The 26,048-nt window shown below is 43.2% G+C and overlaps 1 protein-coding gene across 1 annotated transcript in view; it reads left to right on the forward strand.

Moving 5' to 3' along the window:
- The first annotated feature begins 2,507 nt into the window (after nucleotides 1–2,507).
- Nucleotides 2,508–26,048, forward strand: part of FAM174B (family with sequence similarity 174 member B) — a 138,714-nt gene continuing 115,173 nt past the window's right edge. The window contains exon 1 of the mRNA XM_007959973.1: nucleotides 2,508–2,848. Within this exon, the coding sequence (XP_007958164.1) occupies nucleotides 2,508–2,848 (341 nt within the window). The remainder of the gene's footprint in view (nucleotides 2,849–26,048) is intronic.

The raw sequence follows: 26,048 nt of genomic DNA on the forward strand, positions 1-26,048 counted from the left end.
TAATGGATATTTGCAGCTGTTTTTTTTTCCTTCCCATTTTGAGTCATGTCCCATCAGCAAATGAAGGTCCTGAAAGTTCTACTCCATTCACGTCATTAAGGTTGACTCTGCTTTTAAGAAGCAGCTCTTCCCCAGTCATATTTTGAGTTCCTTCTGACCTGAGGAGCTCATCTACTGGCACTATATCAGACAGTGTTTCATGGCTATTCATAAAGTTTTCCAGTAATATATCAGACAGTGTTTTACTGCTATTCATATGGTTTCCACTGGCCAATTCTTTGATAAATGGATGGCACCTTCTTTCTTTCAAGTCTGTCTTAGTTTGGAAGCTCCACTGAAACCTGTCTACCATGAGTGATCCTGCTGGTATCTGAAATACCAGTCACATAGCTTCCAGCCTCAGAGCATCATGCAAGTCACTACACTAAGGCAAACTGACTGGTGAGTGGTGGGTTTCTTCCACTAGTTGGTATGCAATCCACTTCATTGTCTTTCCTTTTGAACTTCAGGGTTCCAGGATTATCCTCTGTATTTGTGATACTGCCTCAGAAACCCAAGGAGAGGTTGCTATGAGTTGGATCTGACGCCAAGGCAGTGGTTGTGTTTTGCCTTTTTTTGTTTTAATAGATTTCTCATTTCTTTGTTGTACAGGATCTGTGTAGCTTATTTGCCTATTCTACAATGTTGCTGAAGTCCTTCTTGGCATTTATGCTTCTTTGTAGTCTCCTCCTCTTGAGTGTGTATGGGACCTGTATCTTGTGCCTAATAGGAAATTGCCAAGGTGTTGGAATATCATTTCAAGAGTTGAGTTTTCCCAAGATAGTGTGTTGCTAGCAGATTCTTTCTACTTCTTCCTTGGCTTACATGCTTTGATGAAGCATACCATGCTGCTGAGGTGGGAACTGTGAGAAACTGGATCCTGCCAATAATGGGTGAATGAGCTTGGAAGAGGACCCTTCCCCAGTTGAGCCTTCAGATGAGACCCTAGCCCTGACCAACATCTTGATTGTACCTTGTGAGAGAGTCTGAAGCAGGGGCCTCAGCTACGCCATGCTTAGATTCCTGGCCCACAGACACTGTGAGAGAATAAATGTGTATTGTTTTAAGCTGCTAAATTTTGGAGTAATTTATTATGCAGCAATAGATAACTGGAGTCCCTAAGTGGTGTAAGTGGTTCAGTGCTCTACTATTAGCTGAAAGGTTGGCAGTTCAAGACCACTCAGAGAAGCCTTGGAAGAAAGTCCTTGTGATCTGCTTCTGAAAGGTCACAGCCTTGAAAACCATATGCAGTACAGTTTACTCTGCATACGTGGGGTCACCTTAACTTGGAGCCAACTCACGGCAACTAACAACAATAGATAACTAATACAATCTGCTACCTTTACTTATGCCTTTCTCTAGCAGGAGTAGGAGTGAGCTGTTCAAGGTTGCAGAGTCTTTGTCATGTGGGTTTAGCTGTTTATCTGCCACTGGAGAGTTTCCAAGGAGCCCTAGTGGCACAGTGGTTAAGCACTTGCCTGCTAACCAAAAGGTCAGTGGTTTGAACGCACCAGTTGCTCCATAGGATAAAGATGTGACAATCTGCTCTGTAAAGATTTACAGCCTTGGAAATCTTACATGGCTGTTCTACTTTGTCTTACAGTTTTACTATGAGCCAGAACTGACTGGACAATGGTTTGGTTTGTAGAGTTTCCTGCTGGGATCCATCCTCAGGATGAAAGGTCCACTCTGAGGCCCTCAGTGCAGTTCTGAGTGCTCCAGGAAAGCCCTATGTGCCTCCATCAATTCCTGCCTTCGTGCATCCCACTAGAGCCTCCATTATTCCCTGGAGTCTGGAAATTCACCCTGGCACTGAGATGTAGAGGCATGAATCCATAAATTCACATCCCAATCAAATTGATGAGATACAAAATGCCTTAAAAAACGAAACCATGGGATAAAAAAACCCCTCTTTTCCAGAGATACTGAAATATACGCAATACATAAGGCATCAAGCAACACACTTCACTGGAGTCTAGGCCTCAATTTCCCAATCTGTAAAATGGAGTTTTATCTCCAGGTCTTGATTCTTAGTCTAACACAATTTGGGTTCTAAATTAACTATTACATGTGCATAACAGAAATAGCTGTCTCCTGAAGGCATTGTAGGATTAAATGTGATAATAAAATACGTGAAATGTTCAGCAAGGAGCCTGCACAAAAGCCTGATCATTACTACTTCCCCAGAGGGTCCTAGGCCCTGGGGCATTTGGGCCGCCGGTGGGAACAGCGCAGCCTGACCGAGTCCCGTCGCCTGCCCCGCCCACGTGAAGCCCCGGCCCGTCGAATGACAGTGCAACGTGTTGGTGGCAGCTGCCGCTCGGGCTCTTCCGGGCGCCACAGCTTCCTGCCAAGCACCGCGCAGCCGCCGCTGCCGCGGGAGCCCCCAGTGCAGGCCTCGGCGCTGGTGCGGAACGCGGCGCTCGGCCACGCGCGCCATGCTGTGCCCGGCGCCGACAGACCGCACCATGCGCACCGCGCCGCCGCCCGCTACGCTCGTGCCTCTCCTGCTGCTCGTGCTCCTGGCGGCGCCCGGCCCTAGCGCCAGCAGAGCCGAGTCCGTCCCGGCGCGGCAGCCGGACCCTGAGCGCCAGCCGCGGCCGCTGCCCGGCCCGGGGCCCTGGAACGCAACCCAAGTGGGGGCCGGGGCGGCAGCGGGAGGCTACGGCAGCTCTAACAGCAGCGGCGACGCTCTGGTGACCCGCATCTCCACCCTGCTTCGCGATCTGCCCACACTAAAAGCGGCCGTAATTGTGGCTTGCACCTTCACCGCCCTGCTCATCGCCTGCCTGCTGCTGCGCGTCTTCAGGTGAGCCTGCTGTCTTCTTTCTTTCCCCGCGGGCAGAGCCGGCGGCATCGCCAACCTGCTATCCGTGCGCCCCTTCCACCTGCGCATGATGGTGCTCTGGGTGTGCGGCTCCGCTCCGACCCCAGAGCTTTGTGCACTGTAGCCAGCCCAGCAGCTCCTTGTCTTGCCCTTGAGGATAGGGGCACCAGGGCGCTCATTTAGTTGCTACCTGGTGCACAGTTTAGCTATTTTCTCCTCACTGTTAAAGAAACCAAAACCAGGCTCACTGCCTTCAAGTCAATTACGACTCACAGCGACTCCCACTGGATTTCCGAGGCTGTAAATCTTTACGGCAGTAGATCGCCCCGTTTTCCTTCCTCGGAGCGCGTGGTGGGTTTGAACCGCTGACCTTGTGGTTAGCAGCCAAGTGTCTGATACACTACGCCACCAGAGCTCATTCTTCAACAGTGTATCTCATAAATATTTCATTTCATTTACTAATTTTCTCCTAACGCTCAACACTAACAATAGCTCTTCAAATTGTGACAGCCTCCTTGGGAATTGAGTTTTAGACCCATTTCACAGATGAGAAAATAATTTCCGGAGAGGTCCAGTGGCTTATTCAAGTACACAAAGATGGTGGAGCTGGGATTTGAACCAAGGTCCATCTGACTTTTAATCTTACTTACCTTGCTACTCCTCCACCCCCTTCCATCAGTGCTTTCCTCTCACCCTTACCTTCCTTTTTTTCTTTTCCTCTGTTCTACTACCAAAAGAATCAGTTCCTGTGACTTTCTGTTAGTGGGTGACACAGACAACTCTCCTGAGCCCATGGCTAGCTGAACTCCCCTAGTGTAGAGTCACACGATGGTGAAGTATCTTGGGCAAAAACTGGGAAATCCTTAGAGAGGCTTTTGAAGGTTACTCAAGTCAGAGAAGATGTGGTTCCCTGTGGGGACTGTGTCTGGGAAATTAGAAAAGATGACCTGGGTCCCTGGAGTAGTGAGGCCAAGAGGGCACAGGGAATGCAAAGAGGACATTTCTCCCTGATGTTAGAGAAATCCTGTTTGTGCAGGAAATGAACCAAATGTGCCCTGTTACTCAGCTTGGCCAGTTGCGGGGAAATCTGGGTGGTTGTGTCAAGTACTTGAAGTGAATTCCCTCCCTTTCCATGTGTACACACTGTGCCTAAGTGTTTGATCAGCTGTTGAAGGTTTGGGGCCAGAAGGTTGCTCTTCTGGGGAAGCAGAAACCAAACCTGGGAAAGAAAGGCCAGCTGGTGGGACTCGGAGTCAAGGTGTCTCCTTGTGGGTCAACAGGATCAAATGCCATTGTTCCTCAGAAAACAGGGAGAGGGGAACTATGATCCAGTGTTCACAGTTCACCCTACCATCCCTTGCCTTGGTCACCGTGATATCCTCTGGGCGTTGCATTGTCCTTCTCCTCACCTTGCATTGCCCTTGTCCCGCTTTTGCTCACAAACTTCACTGGCTCTCTATAGCCAGTCCAAACTCGTTGGTTTGACATTCTTGCAGCCCTTCTTCAAGCCATCTTCCAGCCCTTCTGAGACTTCTCTTCCACTACTTGCTCCTTCCCTTGTGTTCTCTGGTGTGGGCTTGGGCTTTCTTGCTCTTAGGGTAGCTTCTGCAGCCAGTACTGCTCTCAGCCACTAAGACCCAACTTCCATGCTCCTGCCTCTGTATGTTTTCCTGGACATTTGAGTGAGAGAGTTGCATCCTTCTCTGGTCTCCCCCAACCCTAACTTTGTTCATCCTTTAGTATATAATACTTATGCTCTGCTGCTGTGTTTAGTGCCCAGTTCCCATCGCAAGCAGGAAGAGAGCTTTGGAGAATGGAGATGTCCAGTTAGTTCATCCTACTCTCTCCACTGTCCTACATGGGCCTGGCAGTGGGCAGGTGCACCTTGCATTACTGAATTCCTGAGTGTTCAGTTGAAGTAGATGTTAATGCCTAGAGCAGCCCTGAGCCTGGAGGTTAGAAACATTTAGCTCAAAATAGGTCACCAAGCCCACAAGGATGTGTACTTTTTAAGAAGGTATTTGAACTATTCTGCCAGTCTGCTCTTTATTACCCGGTAATGGGGGAGAAAAGAAAGCAGCATGCAGCCAGATGTGAAGGGACAGAACTGCATGTTTGAGCTGGAGAGCTGGCACTCAGGCATGGGTGGGGCTGGGGTCCTTGTTTGCTCGGGTGTGGAGTGTTGAAAGAAGGGTAGGACTTCATTAGAGAGGCCAGATATGGAAATGTCAGCCACCTTTTCCATGGAAGGCATTCTTGCCAGGGTAAGTTTCTAGGTACACAGCTGTCACCTGGGTTTTTCATACTGACAGGAACTCATAGTTTTATAGCTGGGAGGGGCCTTCATGATACACAATTCTCACGAGCACCTCTGCATGTGAGAGAGTTGGCCCCAAAGAGTGGAATAAAGTCATTCCACTAGGGTCTAGAACATTCTGCTAGTCTCTGGCCAAAACAGAGCCAGTGTCCATCTCTGTTGTTCAGTGGTCTTAACTGTGACTTTATTTTCCACATACTTCTGTGGGCTTGGTGCATCAGGTTTATGAATGCTTGCTAGGCTGGCCAGCACCCTTCTTACCTGCTGCTTCTTCCATCTCCCTCAGTATTCAGTCAGCATCCTGGTCATTCTACCACCGAAGTATCACAGAGACTATGCCACCTCTGCCCACATCACTTTCCCCCAAAGAACTTCCCTCCCCTTGTTATTTGTTCCTCCCTGGGCTGTTTCCCCACCTTTTCTCTCCTGAGTCACCAATATAATTTCGGCTTGTTTCCTATCTCTAACCTTGTCCCTGCTCCACTGCATCTTCCCTGGTATCATCCTATCTCTACCAACCACACCCCCAAGTGCCAATTCCTTAGCATAAACCCAAGGCTGGCTTTGCATGCCCAGGCCCTGCCTCCCTCTCAGGCCGCATCCTGGGCTCTCCAGTACCCCTCTGCCCGTTGTGCCAGCCCTGCTGACCTTCCAGGGGTTTTCTCGAGTCACCATGTGGCCTTGGGCCTGAGTGTTTTGTCTCTCTCTGATCTTCTATGTGGAGTCCTTTGTGCTGCCAAGACTGCCAAAAAAAAAAAAAAAAAAAAAAAATTAAAAAAATGGAAAAAATAAAGCCAAAACTTGTTGCCATTGAGCTGATTCCAACTCATCACAATCCTGTATGTTACAGTGTAGAACTGCTCCCTAGGGATTTCGTGGCTCTAATCTTTACAGAACCAGATCTCCAGGCTTTTCTTTCCTGGAGCTGCTGGCTGGGTAGCCAACCTGCAGGTGAGTGGTCGAGTGCAAACCATTTGAACCACCAAGGACCTTGCCAAGACTACAAACAGAAGCTCGAGGGGCTCTGGTGGCGTAGTGCCTAAGGCATTTGACTGCTAACCAGAAGGATGGCGGTTCAAACCCACCAGCCACTCCTCAGAAGGAAGACTGGGCAGTCTGCTTCTGTAGAGATAAGACTACAGAGCCACCTCATTGCCACTTGCCTTCCCCTGTTAGGGTCCTGCGCTCCAAAGCACACCTTAGACTTTTGTATTTCCTACCATGAGTCAAAAGTGTGGCTGAGCTGTCCCTTGGTCTTCTGGGAGAAAGCACCAGAGAGCAGGTCTGGGTCTTCATCTTCAGTGTCTCTCTAACACCGATTGTGGTATCAGGCACATGATGACATTTAATTAAGATACTTTTAGCAAGTAAATATGGAGTTCACAAGTATTTTACATTCCTGATGCTTCTTAAAATGTCTTCTGTGACTAGATGAATAGCTGGTAATGGGAACGTGTGCAGTAGGAATATTTTTTGATGTTGGCCCTTTCTTTTCTTTTTCAATAATATATTATTGAGTGTTTGGTGAAAGTTTACACAATTAGGTTCCCATTTGACAATTTCCACACAAATTGTTCAGTGACTTTAGTTACATTTATCACAGTATGTCAACATTCTCTTTAGTTGTGTTCCGTTTGTTCCCTTTCCAGTACTCTAGTTTCCCTGCCTCCTTATTGTCTCATCTTTGCTTTTGAGTGATTGTTGATCTTTTGGTCTCATACTGATGTTTTTGAAGTAGGGCGCCGATCTGATGGGTAATACCGTTTATTTTGTGTGCCACTCTACTATTTCACTAAAAAGTGATCTCAGGGGGATAGCCCAGTTCTAGGTTTTAAAGAGTGTCTCAGATGATAGTCTCAGGGAATCCTCTGTTCTCTGTGGTTTCAGTTTGTCTGTTTTGCTTTTTTTCCCCTAAATAAGAATTTTAATTCTGCTCCATATTTTTCTCCCATTTTTATCTGGGACCAACTACTCTGATCCTGGTCAGAATGGTCTGTGGTAGTAGCCAGGTACCAACTAATTCTTATGATCTCAGGAAAATGAGATTGTGGCTCTTGTAGACTTATTTCTTCTCTGCACTTACTGTTTTGCTCTATAGTTGTATCTTAGATGGCAATTTGTGGACCTTTATTTTCTGAACAATGTAGATAAAGGGAAAAGAGTGTAGTATTATTGCTTATAAAATGGTAGTCATAGTCTATTTGTTTTCTTTGATGGAGCCACATTGTCAGATAACAGAACAAATCTAGATTCAAGAAAACTTGAAGCAAAGAACATGTATCACAGAAAAAAATACCTATACTTGAAGCAATTCCATTTCTAAGGTACATACATTTTTCATTACCCATGCCTATTCTTTGCTTCTAATTTTAGTAACTAGGTGCATATGCACTGCTATCCATAGCAGTTCTGTTACATAGTGAAAAGGTTTAAATCCTAAGTATCCAACAATGGAGTATTTGTTAAATAAATTATGGTAATCCTTATAGTGCAGTGCTCTGCAGCTGTTAAAAATGATGACACTCATACAATTCTCCCTATATATCAATGAATGGAACAGGTCACAAAATAGCATATGTAGCGTGAGTCCATTTGAAGAAATAAGTTATACATATATATGTATGAATGTGCAAAGATATATGTGTGCCAGCATGGGGGATTCTTTTCCCATTATGTTATTCATTATATATCTCTACATTGTTGGAATTTGTTTACGGTGAATATGTATTCATTGATTTTTCACTGTTTGCGTACTCAGCTCCTTGCTGCATCCTTGGACATGTTTCCCTGAGGACCTGTATATAGTGTCTGGGTGTATACCTGAGAGTGGAATTTCTGGGTCACAGGGCTATTCATACTTAATTTCCTTGATCATGCATCAGCTTACACTCTACCTGCCGTGCCTGAGAGCTCTCATATCCTCAGTCCTAGCCAACACTTGGTATTATCTGACATTGTAATTTTTGTCAGTCAGATGGGTATAATTTGGTATTCCATTGTTTTGTTTTGCATTTCTCGACCTTCTACTGTGCTTATTAGTCAATCAGATTTCTCCTTTTTCAGAAATCATTTAATATATTTTTCATATATAACACACCCACGTAAATAACAGGCATATGCATGTAATGCACATAGCATACATAGAAAACTAACATGTGAGAGGGCTGCACAGTTTGCAAAAAAACCATACTAACACATGCGTTATTTGTGTAAAAACACACCATGCATTTTTCATGTATTTTATGAGTAAGAGAAACAAATTTTTTAAAAAGTAGATCCCTGGGTTATGCAAACAGTTAACATGCTCAGCTGTTAACTGAAAGGGTGGAGACTCGAGTCCAGCCAGAGATGCCTTGGAAGAAAGGTTGGTGGTCTACTTCCAAAAAATCATTGAGGACTGTTCTACTCTGACACACATGGTGTGGCCCTGACTGAGAGTGAGCTCACTGGCAACTGGTTGGCTGTTTGGTTATATTTAAGTTGAAGACAACATTGGAAGGAAGGAAAGGTTGTTTGGAAGCAGAGTGTCCTCTGGTAAGAATGGGGTGTGTGAGCCATCCTGCTAGGCATCAGTGGGGTGGTCCTGTGAGTCTGCTGTTTGACGTGCTTGTGCAGGGCCTTGTGAGAGCTGGAAGGGACTCGGCAAAGAGGCTGTGTCTAGGAAGTAGAACACTGTGATGTCTCCTGATGGTTTGATGTCAGGAAACATCTAGGGGGGTTGTTTTATAGTAACACACAGAAGGTTATTAGTGTCTTTTGCCCCCTGTGTTTTTTTTTTGAGATCTGTGAGGATTCTGACATTACAATTTGGTATCTTATTCACTGGGTGGGGGCAGGTTTGGGAAGCTACCACCTTTAAACCATACTTTCCTCTCCTCTGGGGATCTGGCTCCAATTTTGGCAAGGCTCCCAGTGATCCTGCACAAGCCACATTTCTCCCAGATCTCAGTTGGGTGCATGCCAACCACTTCCTATTTGAAAATCCTGAAAATATTCTTATCTTGAAAGAAAAGTTCTCCTTCTGCTTCCTGGGGGATTCAGGAGGAAGATAGATTTCAGGTGAGCTGACATTGCCCAACTTTCCCACTGGGATTTATGGCCAAGGTCTATGCCTTTGTGGACCCTGGTTCTGTCCTGAAGATTTTCGAACGACCAAGGAAGTTAATTTATTAAGCCAGGTCTTCGAAAGGGGGCCAAAAATTTCCTGCTTCTCATGGATTTTCCGACATTTCCATCACATGCGTGTATTTACATTTGTAATAGAAGCTTTTTAAAAGAAACATTAAGGGCTTAATGCTCTTAGGATTTAGGGAAAGTTACCATTATTAATTATATTTTTTAACTTGCTCATTAACTAAAACCAAACTAATTGCCATCAAGTTGATACTGACTCATGGTGACTCCATGTCTGTTAGAGTCAAACTGTGCTCCATAGGGTTTTTTCAGTGGCTGATTTTTGGAAATGAATCGTGAGGCCTTTCTTTCAAGGAGCCTCGGGGTGGATTCAGATTGCCAACCTTTTAGTTAGTAGCTGAACACTTAACGTTTGCACCACCCAGAAATTCTCATTGCTCATTAGTATTTCAATATTATAATTTAAAAAAATATATATCTATATATATTGGAGCTTTAGGTGGAGTCATAGTTTGTTGAAGGTTTGTTGTATCCCATGAAGTTGATTCTAACTCATGGTGATCCTATAGGATAGAGTAGAACTGCCTTATAGGGTTTCCTAGGCTGTAGAATTTATGGAAGGAGTGCTGATGGCACAGTGGTTAAAGAGCTTGGCTGCTAACTGAAAGATTGGAGGTTTGAACCCACCCCATACTCCATGGGAGAAAGCTGTGGAAGGCAGCTTCCATAAAGAGTTACAGCCTTGGAAACCTTGTGGGGCAGTTCTTCTTTGTACTATGGGGTCTCTATGAGTTAGAATTGACTTGATGGCAGTGGGTTTTTGGTTAATTTTTATGGAAGCAGACTGCTACATCTTTCTTCCATGGAACCATTGGTGGGTTTGAACCACAGACCTTTTGGTTAGTGGCTGAGCACTTAACCACTGAGTCACCAGGGCTCCTTTGGACGCTCTAGCCTCTTTTTATCATGTGGAGAGAGAATGCAGAACTTTCTCAGCTTCAGTAGTTCATAACTATTTGACTAAAGTTTGAATTTGGGAAAATAACTATAGAAGTGAAACATATTCATAATTTTTCATGTTTAAATTTTTTTTTTGGCAAGGAATTTGTGGTCATTTGTTTTTTGTTACAAATTCCACTTTTTAGGTGTACAACTTACTGCCAGAAATTACAATAATTGTCTGTGTAACCCTACTTCTAATCAATCTGATATTTCCATCATCTTTTCCCCCCTCCCTCCACCCCTGGTAACCACTAATAAACTTTGGTCTCTGTACATTTGCCTTTTCTTGCCTTTAAATAAGTGAGGTTATACAATATTTGTCCTTTTGTGATTTTCTTATTTTGCTCAGCATAATGTCTTCATGTCCCATCCATACCAAAACTTCATTTCTTCTACTGGCTGAGTAGTATTCCATTGTATGTATGTACCACATTTTGTTTGTCATTCATCTATTGATGGGCATGTAGGTTGTTTCCACCTTTTGGCTATTGTGGATAGTGCTGCAGTGACCATTGGTGTCCAGGTCTCTTTTTGAGTCTCTGCTTTCAAGTCTTTTGGGTATATATCTAGGAGTGGAAGTGCTGGGTCAGATGGTAGATCTATTTTTAGTTTTTTGAGGAACCGTCACACTGTTTTCACAGAGACTGTACTATTTTGCATTCCCACCAGTAATGGATAAGGGTTCCATTTTCTCTACATCCTTGCCAAGGACTTTCTGTTTTTTTGTTTGAATTGTAGCCATCTTTGTTATTGTTGTTGTTATGTGCCGTCAGTCGGACCTGACTCATAGCGACCCCTCCTTGGGTTGCGGAGGCAGTGTCACTATGGAAGTAGATTGCCCAACCTTCATCCTAGTGGGAGGTTAATAATGGTGTCTCGTTGTGGTTTCGATTTGCATCTCTCTGATGGCTAATGATGCTGAGCATCTTTTCATGTGTTTGATGGCCATTTGAATGTCCTCTTTGCTAACATGTCTATTCAAATCTTTTGCTTGTTTTATAATTGGGTCCTTTTGTTGTTAAGTTGTCCAAATTTTAGATGTATTTTGGTTGTTAGATTTTTGTCAGATACATGGTTTCCAAAGATACTCTCCCAGTTGGTAGCTTGTCTCTTCACTTTTTAGTATAACTTGTCTCTTCACTTTTTAGTAAAGTGCTTTTGATGAGCAAAAGTTTTTAATTTTTATGAGGTCTCATTTATTTCTTTTGTTTTTTGCTGTGTGTCCATTTGTTGTTATGCCAGATAATCCATTGTTGAAAGCTAAGCATGACAGCATCGGCCCGCTTATTCTAAGAATCTTATTTTTAGTTTGCACATTTAAGTCCTTAATCCATGTTTAATTTGTTTTTATGTATGGTGTGAGGCAAGGATAATGTTTTATTTTTCTGCATATTGAAATCCAGTTTTCCCAGCACCATTTGTTGAAGAGACTCTTCTTTCCCTATTGAATGGACATCACCCTTGTCCAACATCATGTGTGGGTTTATTTCTAGACTCTCAATTCTTTTCCACTGGTCTGTGTGTCTCTATTATATCAGTACCAGGCAGTTTTGATTACAGTAGCTGTGTAGTTTTAAAATCAGGAAATACCAGTCCTCTTTCTTTGTTTTTCTCTTTCAACATAGTTTTAGCTATTTGGGGCCTCTTACCTTTGCATATAAAGCTGAGGATTGTTTTTTCTATTTCTGTAAAGAAGGCTGTTTGAAATCTTGTTTGGGATTGCATTGCATCTCATATTTCATTTTATTTGCCACAGTGGAGAAAGAAGATAAATACATTTTGTACAACAAAAATCTATGCTTTTTAAAATAAGGGTAATAAGCCTTTGATTCAACTCTCTATCAACTGAAAAAAATCATGGCAAATGGGAAGAGTAAAGTTAAAGTCCCTGGAGTGGTTCTCAACGGGGAAGGATTTCCTACCCCCAGAGGTCTCATTTGGCAATATGTGGAGACGTTTGTGATTGTCAGGAGTTGGGGTGTGTGTGCTACTGGCAAAGGATGCTGCTGAACATCACAGAACACTCAGAAAAGCCCCCACTCTTCAGAAAATCATCCAGCCCAGAGTGTCAAGGGTGCAGAGGCTGAGAAAACCTGAGACCCTTGGGCTGGGGCCCTGCTTGATGTTTGATCATGGGCAACCTATACAACTTCCCTGAACATCCGTTTCCCACCATTAATTAGAGCACATGCTTCTAAGGGCTATCGGGAGATTTAGCATGAGATCACGTCAACCCTGCCCCTGACTTCCCTTTTAGCAGCCAAATGTCCTGTCGTATTTACAGATGTGGTTCTGAAACAGATGCAGTTTACACCCAACCTTTTGGTCTTGCTTCTGCCCATAAAAGAAAATATAGCTTACGGCCAAAATAGACAGGAAGGTGCATCTGCCTCCAAGCCTCTTTAAGATGAAATTGTAAGCTCCTTAGGCTGTGTAAGCCTCCCTTTCTCTCACCTCCCTACTCCCAGACCCCTCCCCTAACTGCTGAATTCCTCTAGGGAAGGGGATGTTTCATGACTGCCCTTATTAACAGCCCTGTGAGGACCCAGCACCTGCCTTTGAGTACTGTCAGATTTGAAAGGGAAGAAAATCCCTCATTAATTTAGCTCTGAGCCTCTGGCTTATGTGGTTTTACCTGTGTACTCTCCTGCCTGTGGACCCTTTGTGTTTGGGAGTCTTTGCAAACACAAATCACTTCTTGAGATGTGAAGTACATCTTGGAGTATAGTAGGTGGGAGGGGGACTCCAGAGTCAGTGCCTGGACAGCAAGACAGCATCCTGAGGGAGAGTGTTAGGAGATGGAAACCCTCCTGGGTTTCAGCAGAGGTGGTGTCTTAGTTTCCTAGTTTTGCCCTAACAGAAATACCGCGTGTGGATGGCTTTAAAGAGCAGGGATTTATCTTCTCACACCCAGAGGCTAAATGTCCAAATAAGGTTCAAGGTCTTTGGTTTTCTTCCTTGTCGGTAGCCCTGGGCATTTCTTGGTTCCTAGACTTGTAGGCAAACCTCACATGGCATCTGTCTTCCCTCATGTGTGAATATCTCTGTGTCTGTCCTGCTCGTTTCATAACTCAGAAGTGATTAGATCTGAATCTGCCCTATTAGGTGTCATCTAATTAATGTTACAGTGAAAATCCTGTTTCCAAACAGGATCTTATCTTTTGGTGGAAGGTTAAGGTTTCAACACTTTTTTTTTTTTTAAATTGTAATTTGAGTGAAAGTTTACAGAGCAAATTCACTTTCCGTACAGCAGTTCATATGCATTTTGTTTCATAAGGTCGATTGCAGTCCCCATAATATAACAGCTCTCTTCCTACTTCCTCCCTGTAGTTACCTTTTCCCTGGGTCCTTCTTTCCTATGCATTCCTACTTTTGAGCTATCTCCCTGTGCAAATACTTCCTGTCTGATCTCCCATAATTGATTGTTGTAAGGAATGTACGTACCTGGTGTAAATGTTCACCTTATATGCCTGTCTGTTGTTTGGCTGGAAGCCACGGGAGTGAGTTCAATTCTAAGCCCAAAGGATAACTGGAGGCCATAGTCTTGGGGGTTTCACCAGTCTCTATCAGATGAGTAAGCTTGGTCTTTTTTATGATTTTGAGTTTTGTTCCACATTTTTCTCCCACTCTATCCAGGATCTCTCACAAAGATCCCTTTCTGAGTGATTGACAGTGGTAGCTTTGTACCATGTAGTTCTTCTGGTCTAATGGTCATATAGGCTGAGGTTCGCATGGTCCACCAGTCCCTTGGACTAATTGTTTCCATGAGTCTTTGGTTTTCTTCATTCTTCTTTGCTCTGGAGGAGCAGAGACCAATTGTTGCATCTAGGCTGCTCGCAAGCTTTTAAGATCCCAGTTGCTATTCACCAAAGTTTGATGTAGAACAATGTTTCTGTGTAGTGTGTTATGCAAATTGAGCTTACTGTCTCCTGCAACCATGGTCTCAAGTCCACAGTTCCAATTACTCGCTTCCTCAGCGTGGTTGACTGTGGTCAGGAAGTTATCATAACTTTGCCCTTTGTTAACTCCATTATATATTTGGATATTCTTATAGCACATACAAATATGTATGAAGAAATATTGTTTACCAACCTTATATGTGGTCATGGGTATATTCCCTTTTGCCTAGACATACTTGACCATTCAGCCTTTCTACCTATGTCTCTACCCGTAGATTAATGTTTGTTATTACTGATAGTGCAGTATTGTATGTGAGAAGTGTTTATCTTTGTCTTCTGTACCTCTTGTGCACCTCTTGTGTCTTCCTTTTCCTTGGTCAACGCATACTTTTATTGGGGGGGGGTGTAGACACAGATTATCCATAACAGAAGGCTTGATGGGCTGTCTCTGGTACCTGAGTTTCATGGTGGATATTTTGGGTCTCACCATTTGGAAAGGGAAGTCTTGAAACCAAGCAATAAGAATCATGTTATGGCTTCACTTTAAAAATGTATATTTAATCTAAAGGTGATTTGCCAAGGGTGATCCTGTTGTATCATATACCAGCTTTGATTTTTATTTTCAGATGGTGCAGGGAGGTGGAAATACACACTCATTGGCAGGTGTGGAGTAGAGGAGGGGCTGTGGCAAAGGACATGAGGCAGGGAAGGTTGTGGGGATCCAGCCTACAATGCCTGGATATGGAGTTTCTTTACATTCTGAGCTCCTCTGACCTACCCTACCTCCACTGTACAGATGAGGAAACAGTGTTTTGCTAAGGTCACCCAGTGAGTTTGTAGGAAAAGTAGGACTTAACCCCAGGTGTACTCTGATGGTCATCTTGGCCTTTTCTGGGTCTCCAAGAAATTGGAGCATAGCTTTAACATTGTTTAGCTGGGTGTCTCCAACACTGAGCCAAGGACCCAGCAGACAGTGTGGCTGAGTTGATGGAGTATTCTTTCCAATGTGTCCAAAGAGCACTTACTGTGAACATGGAGGGTGCCACGCTGTGTGCCATAGGAATACATCAGAGGCCAAGGAGCTTCCGGTTTAGTATGGGGAGGGGCTGATGCCTTTGGAAAATTCTACTTGGCAGACAAAAAGCAATTCAGTTCAGTAGGGAAGCGATATACCAAAAGCAACATGTTATAAACTGTAAATAAAAGATGGCCACGGTGGGTTTGCCTCAGGGACAGAGTGGTCTCTGAAAGCTGCATGGAGAGGAAGAAGGTTAGGACTTGGCAGAGTCAGAGGAAGAGGAGCTTCTTCCATGGTCAGATAGGTGAAGCAGGTTTTCTGCATGTGACAGTTGTGAAAATGACCATTTGTAAACCATAATGAGATAGTTATAATAGCACTGCAAAGCCCTTACTATGTACCAGGCTCAGTGCTGAGCATTTTATATGTGTTCTTTGTTTCTTTGAGGGAGTGTACTTTTTGTTTGTTTCATACCATTTATAGGGGTGCACTCTTTTTAAAAAAACTTTTTATTGTGATTTGGGTGAAAGTTTACAGAGCATATTTGCTTTCCATTCCACAGGTCACACACATTTTGTTTTGTGACATTCATTGAAATACAATAGTAGCATTCTTCCCATTTGTTCCCTGTGTTTGCCATTTCCACTCGTCCATCTTTGCTATCTCTTCCTGCCTTCTGAACTTAATCCCTGGGCAAATGCTGCCCTTTCATCTCGTATGGTTGGCTGTTCTAGGGCGTGTGTACATCCCTGGTGTTACTGTTCACCATAAAGTCTGTCTATTGTTTGGCTGAAAGTTGAGCCACAGCAGTGGCTTAAAGGTTTATAGGACAGCTAAGGGCCATAGTCTCAGGAGTTCTACCAGTATCTATCAGACTAGTAAGTGTGGTCGTTTTTATTATTATTTTGAATTTCATTCCACATTTTCTCCCATTCTATCCATGACCTTCTCTTAAAAAAAAAGCAAACTCACTGCCATCAAGTCGATTCTGACTCATAGCGACCCCCTTTGGGGTTCTGAGGCAGTAAATCTTTACGGAAGTAGATTGCCCAGTCTTCAGTCTTCCTTCCATGGAGTAGCTAGTGGGTTTGAACCACCAACCTTCTGGATAGCAGTCAGATGCCTTAGGCACTTTGCCACCAGAGCTCCTATGACCTCCCATAGTGATATCTGTAAGAGTGGTTAGTTGAGCACCATCTAGTTCTTCTGGTCTCAGGTCATGGAGGCTGGGGTTCACATGGCTCATTAGTCCATTGGGCCAATTGTTTCCATATGTCTTTGATTTACTTCACTTTGGTTTGCTTTGGGTGGGGAGAGACCAATATTTGCACCTTAGATGGCTGCGCACAAGCTTTTTTTAAAAATTATTTTATTGTGATTTGAGTGAAAATTTACAAAGCAAAATCATTTTCCATTCAACAGTTTGTCCTTGTCCACATTTTGTTTCATGACATTGATTGCAACCTCCACAATTTTAACAGTTTGCTTCCTACTTCCTCCCTATGTTTACCTTTTCCCTGTATCCTTTCCTATGCATTTCTGCCTGCTGAGCTGTCTCTCTGCACAAATGCTGCCCTTCTGATCTCCCGTAGTTGATTGTTCTAAGGATTGCACCTATCTGGTGTAATTGTTCACCTCCTAGTCCTGTTTATTATTTGGCTTGAAGTCAAGCAATGGGAATGAGTTCAATTCCAGACCAGAAAGTTGACTAGGGGCTATAGGCTCGGGGTTCCACCAGTTTCTATCAGACCAGTAAGGCTGGTTTTTTTTTTTCCAGATTATTGAGTTTTATTCCACATTTTTCTCCCACGCTATCCAGGACCTACTATTGTGATCCTTTTCTAAGCAGTCGGCAGTGGTAGCTGGGCACCATCTGATCTCAGGGTCATGAAGGCTGGGATTCATGTGGTCCATTAGTCCTTTGGACTAATTTTTAACATGTATCTTTGACTTTCTTCTCTCTTCTTTGCTCTGAAAAGGGAGAGACCAATAGTTACACCTTAGATGGCTCCTCACAAGCTTTTAAGACCACAGTCACTATTCACCAAGGTAGTATGTAGAACGTGGTAATTGTGGACTATGTTGTGCAGATTGATTTTGATATTAGGGGTGTAATCTTGTAGTCCCCATTTTACAGATGAGGAATTGAGGGTGCAGAGTACTGGAGTATCTTGTTCAAGGCCACACATCTGGTGAAGGGGAGGAATCTGACTCCCAGTCTTGCTTTTCTCTCCCTTCCCCTGTCATAACTGCATTTTAGAAGACACAAATTCCAGCTGAGGATGTTGGAATCTGTAGTGGTTTGGAGTGGTAAACAGGTATTCGATAAGTGTTTACCCAGTGAATGGTTGAGTAGCCATGTGGCTACAGTGTGGGTGCAGCATGCTTGGGCAGAGCTGCAGAAGGTGCTGGAAGGACCAATCAGGAGAGCTGGAGGTCCGAGTGGATGTAGAAGAGGAGGAAGAGCTAAGTTTCAGGATGACCTGAAGGGTGTAGAGAAGGGAGCACTGTCAGGCTTGTGGTCAGACAGGAAGATGACTCATGGAAATACCAGTCACACACTAGACATTGGGCTTGAGGTGAAGAGGGTTTGGGGCACCTGCTGAGAAGTGATGGGGGCTAACATAAAGAATTGGTGGGAGGTAATGAGAACTGACATTCCCACATCTCCCCTGCCACAGGGACTACTTGTGATATGTGTCCCAAAGACAGAACAGGATGATCTCAGAGTTTCCAGGTTGTGGTGGGGTCCCCTGGGTTCACCAAAGAGTCCCCTGTGGCCATTTTGCCACTGCCCTTGCATCAACAGAGCTACTTCTACAGACTGCCTTCCTTGCTTTCAATCTCCCTTCCTTTACCTAGCACCTCATTTGAAATGCAGTGGTTCCAGCCCTTTGCAAACACACTTGAGAGCTAGAGGAACAGGTCTTGGGACATTGGCTGTTGCCTTATTTCTTGTGGCTCCTCAAATAGGTCAAACCTGAGTTTTGCTTATTTTGCCTCAGAAGAATGGGAGTGAGTTGGCTCTACTATCTCTCAGGGAGTGAGAGGGAAAGAGAAACAGGGATGGGGAACAGATGGAGGTGAAAATTGTGATGTTATGAAGAAACACTGTAAGACTTGAAATTGAGTTCTTTGGAGTTTTTGGCCATGGTGCATAATCTTATGTGAAGTGAAAGCCCCAGGGCAACCAAACCAAACATGTGTTGGGTGCAGGATACAGGCATTGTCAGGGGTACACAGTAGTGAGGAGAACCTACCCTTTGCCACTCTGAATCTGTATGACCATGGGTATAACCTCTGGCCCTCAGTTGCCTCATCTGTAAAATGGGGAGAGTGGAAGGACCTTCCTCAGAGACTTATGAGAGGATTCAGTGAGGAAGAGTGTAGATGGCCCTGGCAACAGTATAAGCGTTCTACGAAGACATAGATTTACCAAGTGACAGGGCCTCCTGTTTTTATCTCTGTGCTTCACTGTGCACCTTTTATTCTCAGAACATAAGAAATGATTAAGTCTCTGCTAGAAGACGAAGTATCCTAACAAAGATAAAACACGATTCCAGAACCCACTTTCCAGCCTGGCCTGTGCTCCACCTGCGGGAAAGCAGGTGTAGTGAGGTAGTGATGATTGCGCTGGGTTCCCTGAAGAGTCAGTTATGCCCTCAGGGACAGCCTAGGCTTTGGGCCAGACTCAGTGGCATAGTTCCTCATCACCTGCCTTTCCTGTCCACATGCCTCCACCCAGCACCTTTCTCTTAAGGGAGTTTCAGCAAGCCACAGAGAGGCAAATGCAAGTGTGATAGGAGTCTAATCTTGGTCTGATTCAGAAGGGCAACCTCAGACAAGCAATAAATCACCTGAGAAGAAAGCATTTCTTCTAGTGTTAGCAAGAGCTTCAAGTTCCAGCAGCACAGTCTGACGCAGCTCCAGCCTTGCCCTTCTGAACTCAGGCATTTGAGAGTCTCCTGGATGCACCTCTTCTCCACCTGAAGCCATCACCAGTCCTTACTTACCCTGGGCCTGGGCTGCCCTCTCCCCACCATGCTGTGACCCCTCTGTCCAGCACCCAGCAGCCCACCTTGCCCCACTGGCACCAGCACCCAACACCCCAGTCAAGTGCAATGACTCAAAACACCATGTCAAAAACACAAATGCTCTAGAGCCCTGTGGGCACAGGAACCATGAAATGAAGGCCCTGGTCTAACAGACATCAGCAAAACACATGATGCATGGTGGGCAACATTCTGTCTTCCAATCAAGGAGACAATAAGAGTGATGTTCACATGCCCTTCTTAGATGGCACAGTTGCTACCCAGCTTCCACCCAGGAGGGGCGGAGAAGCAGCTAAGTTATATAATGACTACCACCCCTTAACCATGATTGAACTGCCGGTAAACAGAAATAAGAAAGACCCAAGTTGAACATGCATATCCTTAAATTTCTCTGGGCTCATGACTTTCAGCTGATTTATTATGTATCACTCATACTTGACACTCATAACCAGATAAACTATGGGTGGGAAGCTAAGCCAGAGGTTGCAAACTGGTGACCCATGGGCCAAATCTAGCCCACAGACATTGTTCTTCTTTTTCTTTTTGTTTTGCTCTGCCCAGTGCTTTTAAAAATTGAGATAGTTGAGAACATTTAATATATTCATGGAGTTGTGCAACTATCACCCAATCAATTTTAGCACATTTTCATCACCCCTAAAAGAAATCCGGTAGGCTGGCTCATTTCACTTAGCTTAATGTCATCAAGGTACATGTTGTGTCATATATGTTTTACTTCACTTATTTTTATTGCCAAATAATATCCCATTGTATGGATATATGATGTTTATTTTTCAATTCCTCCATTGATGAACATTGAATTGTTTCTACCTTTTGTTGATTAACATTTGCTTACAAGTTTTCATGTGGGCATATGTTCTCATTTCTCTTGGGTATAAACCTAAGTGTGGAATTGCTGGATCATTGGGTAACTTTATATTTAACCCTTTGAGGAACTGTTTCCAAAATGGCTGCAACATTTTACATCCCATTAGCAGTGTTTGTGGCTGAGTAAATAGGCTCAAGTATGGCAGTGATGGTGAGGATGGTGCAGGAGTAGGCATTGTTTCGTTCTGTTATACACAGGGTCACTATGAGTTGTAGCTGACTTGATGACACCTAACAACAACAACAACAACAGCAATGCATGAGCATTCCAGTTTCTCCACATCCTTGCCAACACTTGTTGTCATCTGTCTTTTTGATTTATAGTCATCTTAGGTTTGAAGTGGTATCTCATTGTGGTTTTGATTGATGTTTCCCTAATGGCTAATGCAGCAGCTCTGGTAGTGTAGTGCCTAAGGCACTTGACTGCTAACCAGGAAGCTGGTGGTTCCCAGCCACTCCTCGGAAGGAAGGTTGAACAATCTATTTTCGTAGTGTTACTGCCTCAGAAACCCAAGGAGGGGTCGCTATGAGTCGGGTCCGACTCTACAGCAAATAACAACAGCAACAACAACAACGGCTAATGCAAAAAGCTGGATAATAAATAAGGAAGACCAAAGAAGAATTAATGCATTTGAATTATGATTCTGGTGAAGAATATTGAATATACCATGGACTTCTAAAATAATGAACAAATCTGTCTTGGAAGAAGTACAGCCAGAATACTCCTTAAAAGTGACATGTTATTAGGAGGGATCAGTCCCTGTGAAAGGACATTATGCTTGGTAAAGTAGAAGGTCAGCAAAAAGGAGGAAGACCCCAGTTTTACTTGAGTTATTGAGTTGGAAGTCTTCTTTATATATTCTAGATACAAGTCCTTTATCAGAGATTTGATTTGCAAATATTTTCTTCTGTTCTGTGGGTTATCTTTTCACTTTCTTAATGGTGCCCGTTGAGGTGCAAAAGTTTTTAATTTTGATGAAGTCCAGTTTATCTTCTTTCTCTTTTGTTCTTTAAAAAACCATTGCTTAATCCAAAAATCATGAAGATTTGTATCTATATTTTCATCTAAAAAGGAGCCCTGGTGTTGGAGTGGTTAAGTGCTTGGCTGCTAACCAACAGGTCAGCAATTCAAACCTACCAGCCACTCCTCAGAAGACAAGACCTGGATACCTGCTCCTGTAAAGGTTATAGGCTAGGAAACCCTATGAAGCAATTCTGTTCTATTCCATAGGGCTGCTATGCATTGGAATCGACTTGACAGCTTTTTTTTTTTTTTCTTCTAAGAATTTTATAGTTTTAATGTTTACATTTAGATCTTTGTTCCATTTTGAATTAGTTTTTGTACACAGTATAAGGTAGGGTATTGAACTTTGTTCTTTCACCTGGGGATATTTTCCTAGTTTTACTCATGTGCTGTGTCCATCTTGCTTTTAATTTTTTTTTTTTTTACTTGTGTATCTGAGAGATTATTCTTTGTCAGTATATAAAAGCTGTTTTATTTGTTTATATGGCAGCTTAGTATTCATTATATGAATATATGATTATTTATTTGTATCAGTCTGCTAGTAATGGACATATAGGTATCATTTCACACATGTGGAAACATACCTATAGGATATATTTCTAGAAAGAGAATTGCAGATTGTTTTGGTCCTCTACTGCTGCTCTAACAGAAATACCACAGATGGATGGTTTGAACAAACAGGGATTTATTCTCTTACAATTTAGGAGGCTAGAAGTCTTGAGTTCAAACTGCTAGCTCTAGGGGCTGGGTAAAAGCCTCTTGACCTCGGGCTTCAGCTCTGCCTCTTGCTCTCTGCCTAGTGGAACTGGAGGCATGTCTTAACTCAGGCAGCTTCTGGCTGCTGAGGCTGACAAATCCAAGGTCAACAAGTAAAATGGCATAATCCCAAGATTAGCAGACAACATGGTGGTCCACTGGTTCAAGTCCAGGAACAATCCCAAGATCGGCAGACAATGGGGCAGGCTGCTGAATGAAGACTCAGCTACTTGCAGGGTCCAAGCATGCCAAAAAGCTCCAGAGACCTTTCTCAACGTTTCTTCTTATATACTGGAAGCAGATCACATCCCCTAAGGCAGCTACTCAGCTGCTCCAGTAGACTCACTGTGGAGCTGATTACTAGTCTCATCATGGAGAATAACTATATCCAGCTGCCCAGCCACTCAAAACCAGACCTAGCCAAGTTGACACACAACTTGACCACTACACAGATCAAGGCCTATACTTTTGTAACTTACGGATATTGCCAAACTACTGTCTATATATAGATTGTAAAAATTTATGTTTCTATAAGCAATTAATGAGAGAGCCTGTTTCCCCACATTTTTGCCAATAGGATGTTTTCAGATTTTTGATTTTCAGTAATTTTACAGGTGAAAAAGAGAATCTCTGTGAAGGTTAAATCTGTGTTTCTCTTACTGAGTTTGAGACTGGGCATTTTTTATGGTTAAAAGTCATTTATAGCTTGTGTGTGTATATACTGCTTATTTTATATCATTTACCCATTTTTCAATTAGATTGTTGGTCTTTTAAAAAATCATTTATTTATTTACTTTTTTGGTGATAGATTGTTCTTTTTATTGATTTGTAGGAACTCTTAACATATGAAAGAGGCTAGTCCTTTATCTGTAATATGAGTTAAAATATTTTTCCTAGTTTATCATTTGTCTTTTCACTTTTAATTTTTTTTTTGTGTATTTGAATCTATCATCCTTTTTTTAAAAGGCTTTGAACTTTCCCCATATTTTCTTCTAGTACTTTTATAGTATTATTTTCTATATTTCAGTCATTGTTTCATCTATTCATTCTGGTGTAAAGTGTGAGATATGGATGGCTGCCAACACAATGTATTGAATGGGTTACCTTTTTCCTCACTCATTTGAAATGCCATCTTTATTCTATACTAGGTTCCAGTTGTATTTGGATTTATTTCTGGACTTTCTATTTTGCTACAGTATCAGATTGTTAATGGCAGCACCACTGTGTTCAGTTACTGTGGTTTGAAGCATGTGCTACTATCTGGTCAGGCCACTTTCTCTTCCTCATCCTTTTCAGAATTTTTTTGTCTATTCTCTATGCTTTTTTTTTTTTCTATTCACTTTAGAATCAGCTTGTCTAGATCACCAACAAAAATCTGTCAGCATTTTACTGGATTTTATTAAACTTGTAGATTAATTTAGAAGGCTTTACAGCTTTATGAAGTCAAAACTTCCCAGTTGCAAAAGCATATGATTTGATTTCCTTTTGTTTCACAAACTTCTTTTGGTCATGGCAGGCAGTGGCTGGCAACCAAAAGAACTTGCATTTGCTCTTCTAGCTGCCTGAGCCATACCTGTGGAGAGCCCACTTAGTGTGTGGGGACACCCACATGTCTGAGCTGAGTTTCCTGACCTCTTGTTGGAGTGCTGAAAGCATGAGTTTTGGAGTGTGATTGACTTGGATTGGAGTTAACGCTCACTGGGACAAGTATCTTAGCACTTCCTGGCCTTAGTTTCTTTAACTCAATAATGGATAAACTCCCTGTGTCACTGGTTGGAAGCTGCAATGAGATAATAAGTAAAATGCCTGGTACTAAGTGGTTGCCCATCATGGTAGCTGCTGTTACCATCATGCTCAGTGAAGGTCACACATGCTGCCAGGGTCTCACGAAGACCTGCACAACAGTGATGATGGTGGACGGAGATTATGGAGATATAGAAGTCAGAAGAAGGGTGTTATGGATTGAATTGCTTCTCCTAAAAGATATACTGAAATCCTCATCCCTGTACCTGTGAATGTTACCTTATTTGGAAATAGCATCTTTGAAGATGTTATCAGTTAGGTTAACATAAGGTCATACTGGAATAAGATGGTTCCTAATCCTTTATGAAGGAACTCTGGTGGCACAGTGCCAAAGGCATTTGACTGCTAATCAGAAAGTTTGCAGTTCGAACCCACCAGCTGCTCTGTGGGAGGAAGATGAGGCAATGTACTTCCATAAAGATTTTTCTCCTTGGAAACCCAGTGGAGGCTGCTGTGAGTTGGAATTGACTTGATAGCAGTAGGTTTGGTTTTGGTTTCACCCTGTATGTGTGGTGTCCTTATAAAAGAGGAAGGAGAAGAGACACAGAGACACAGAACAGAAGAAGGATACCATGTTATTCTACAGCAGCAAGCCAAGGAACACCTAGAGCTACAGAAGTTGAGAGAGAGGCATGGAACAGATTCTCCCTCAAAACCTCAGAAGGAATCAACAGGCCAGCACCCTGAATAAGATTTCCCATCTGTAGAACTGTGAGACAGTACATTTCTGTTGTTTAAAACCACCCACTTTGTGGTGCTTTGCTATCACAGCCATAGGCACCTAGTGCAAAGGGGAAAACCTGGCCTGGTTGAGGTATCTGAAGAAGGTCTTGTTAGGAGAAACAGGAGAGCTTGTGCCCTACAGAATAAGGGAGGAAGACACCTTGAGGCCCTTTCACCAGAACCCCAACTACATTGGCAAGAAGTAGCAATGGATGACTATGTTAGGGTCAGAGTGAGTGACTTGCCCAGAGGCACATAGACCAGGGAATGGAAGAACTGAGGCTCAGACTTCAGTGTCTGGACTCCCTGTTTATAGTTCTGATTGCCACACCTTAAAACTGAACTTTTGATAACAAACTAGCTGTTAAGGTTTGTTTTCCTTTGGAAGGAGGCCAAGGAAGTGAAGAGTCTGTCCAAGTTGTTCTGCTGAGCTCTGATCCTCTGCTTACTCAGCTGCCTTGTTTGTAAAGGCAGTGCCTCCAGTGCTCACTGGGAAACCTGTTTCTGACCATCTGTTGAAAGGTCCTTTGAATAAACAAACCCTCTGGCTCCAGGATCACATTTCAGAGTAAAAGCATTTTCAACTCCTTCTTTGTTTTGTTAAAAACATGTGTTTTGGTTAAAAGGAAAAGGTGCTTTGTCTCTTTAAAAAAAAAAATATTGTGGGAAGTATATAGATAACAAAACATTTTCCATTTCAACATTTTTTACATGCACAGTTCAGTGACATTAATTACATTCATCAGGTTGTGCAGTTATCACCACTATCCATTTCCAAATTTTTCTCTTGCCCTTAAAGGAAGCTCAGTGCCCCCCCCACCCCATGACTCCCTCTTTCTCTCTCTTCAGACTTCTTTGACCTTACTTATTCCTGTGGAGCATAACGTGGAAGTTAATCATTTGCCATCTGTATTAATAGTTTCCAGGGGCTGGGCTGCCATAACAAAGTGCCACAATCTGGATGACTTAGAACAACGGAAATTTATTCTCTCTCAGGTCTGGAGGCTGGAAGTCTTAAGTTCAAGGTGTTGGCAGGGCCATCCTCCTTCTGAAACTCTAGGGAAGAATCTCTTCCATGCCTCATTCTTAGCTTCTGGTGGTTGCCAGCTGTCTTTGGTCTACAGCTCTATCACTCCATTGTCTGCCTTCATCTTCACATGGTTGTCTTCCCCTTCTCTGTGTTTGTGTCACTTCTCTTCTTAAGGACACCAATCATACTGAATGGCATTTGACTGCTAACCAGAAGGTAGATGGTTCAAACCCGCCAGTGGCTCCGTGGAAGGAAGACTGGGTAATCTACTTCCATAAATATTTACTGCCTCAGAAACCCAACACAATGAACGCACTGCCGTCGGGTCGGATCTGACTCATAGCGACCTCTCCTTGGGTTTCTGAGGCAATATCACTACGGAGGTGGATTGCTCAACCTTCCTGGCTGTTGGGTTTGAAATGCCAGGCTTCTGGTTAGCAGTCAAGGGGCACTATGCCACCAGAGCTTTGATGGCAGTGAGTTTTTTTTTTTTTTTTAACTTCAGTATGACCTCATCTTGATCTAACTGATAATATCTT

The sequence above is a fragment of the Orycteropus afer genome, unplaced genomic scaffold, assembly GCF_000298275.1.
Source record: "Orycteropus afer afer isolate SDZICR_OR568_19922 unplaced genomic scaffold, OryAfe1.0 scaffold00019, whole genome shotgun sequence".
NCBI classification, from domain to species: Eukaryota; Metazoa; Chordata; class Mammalia; order Tubulidentata; family Orycteropodidae; genus Orycteropus; species Orycteropus afer.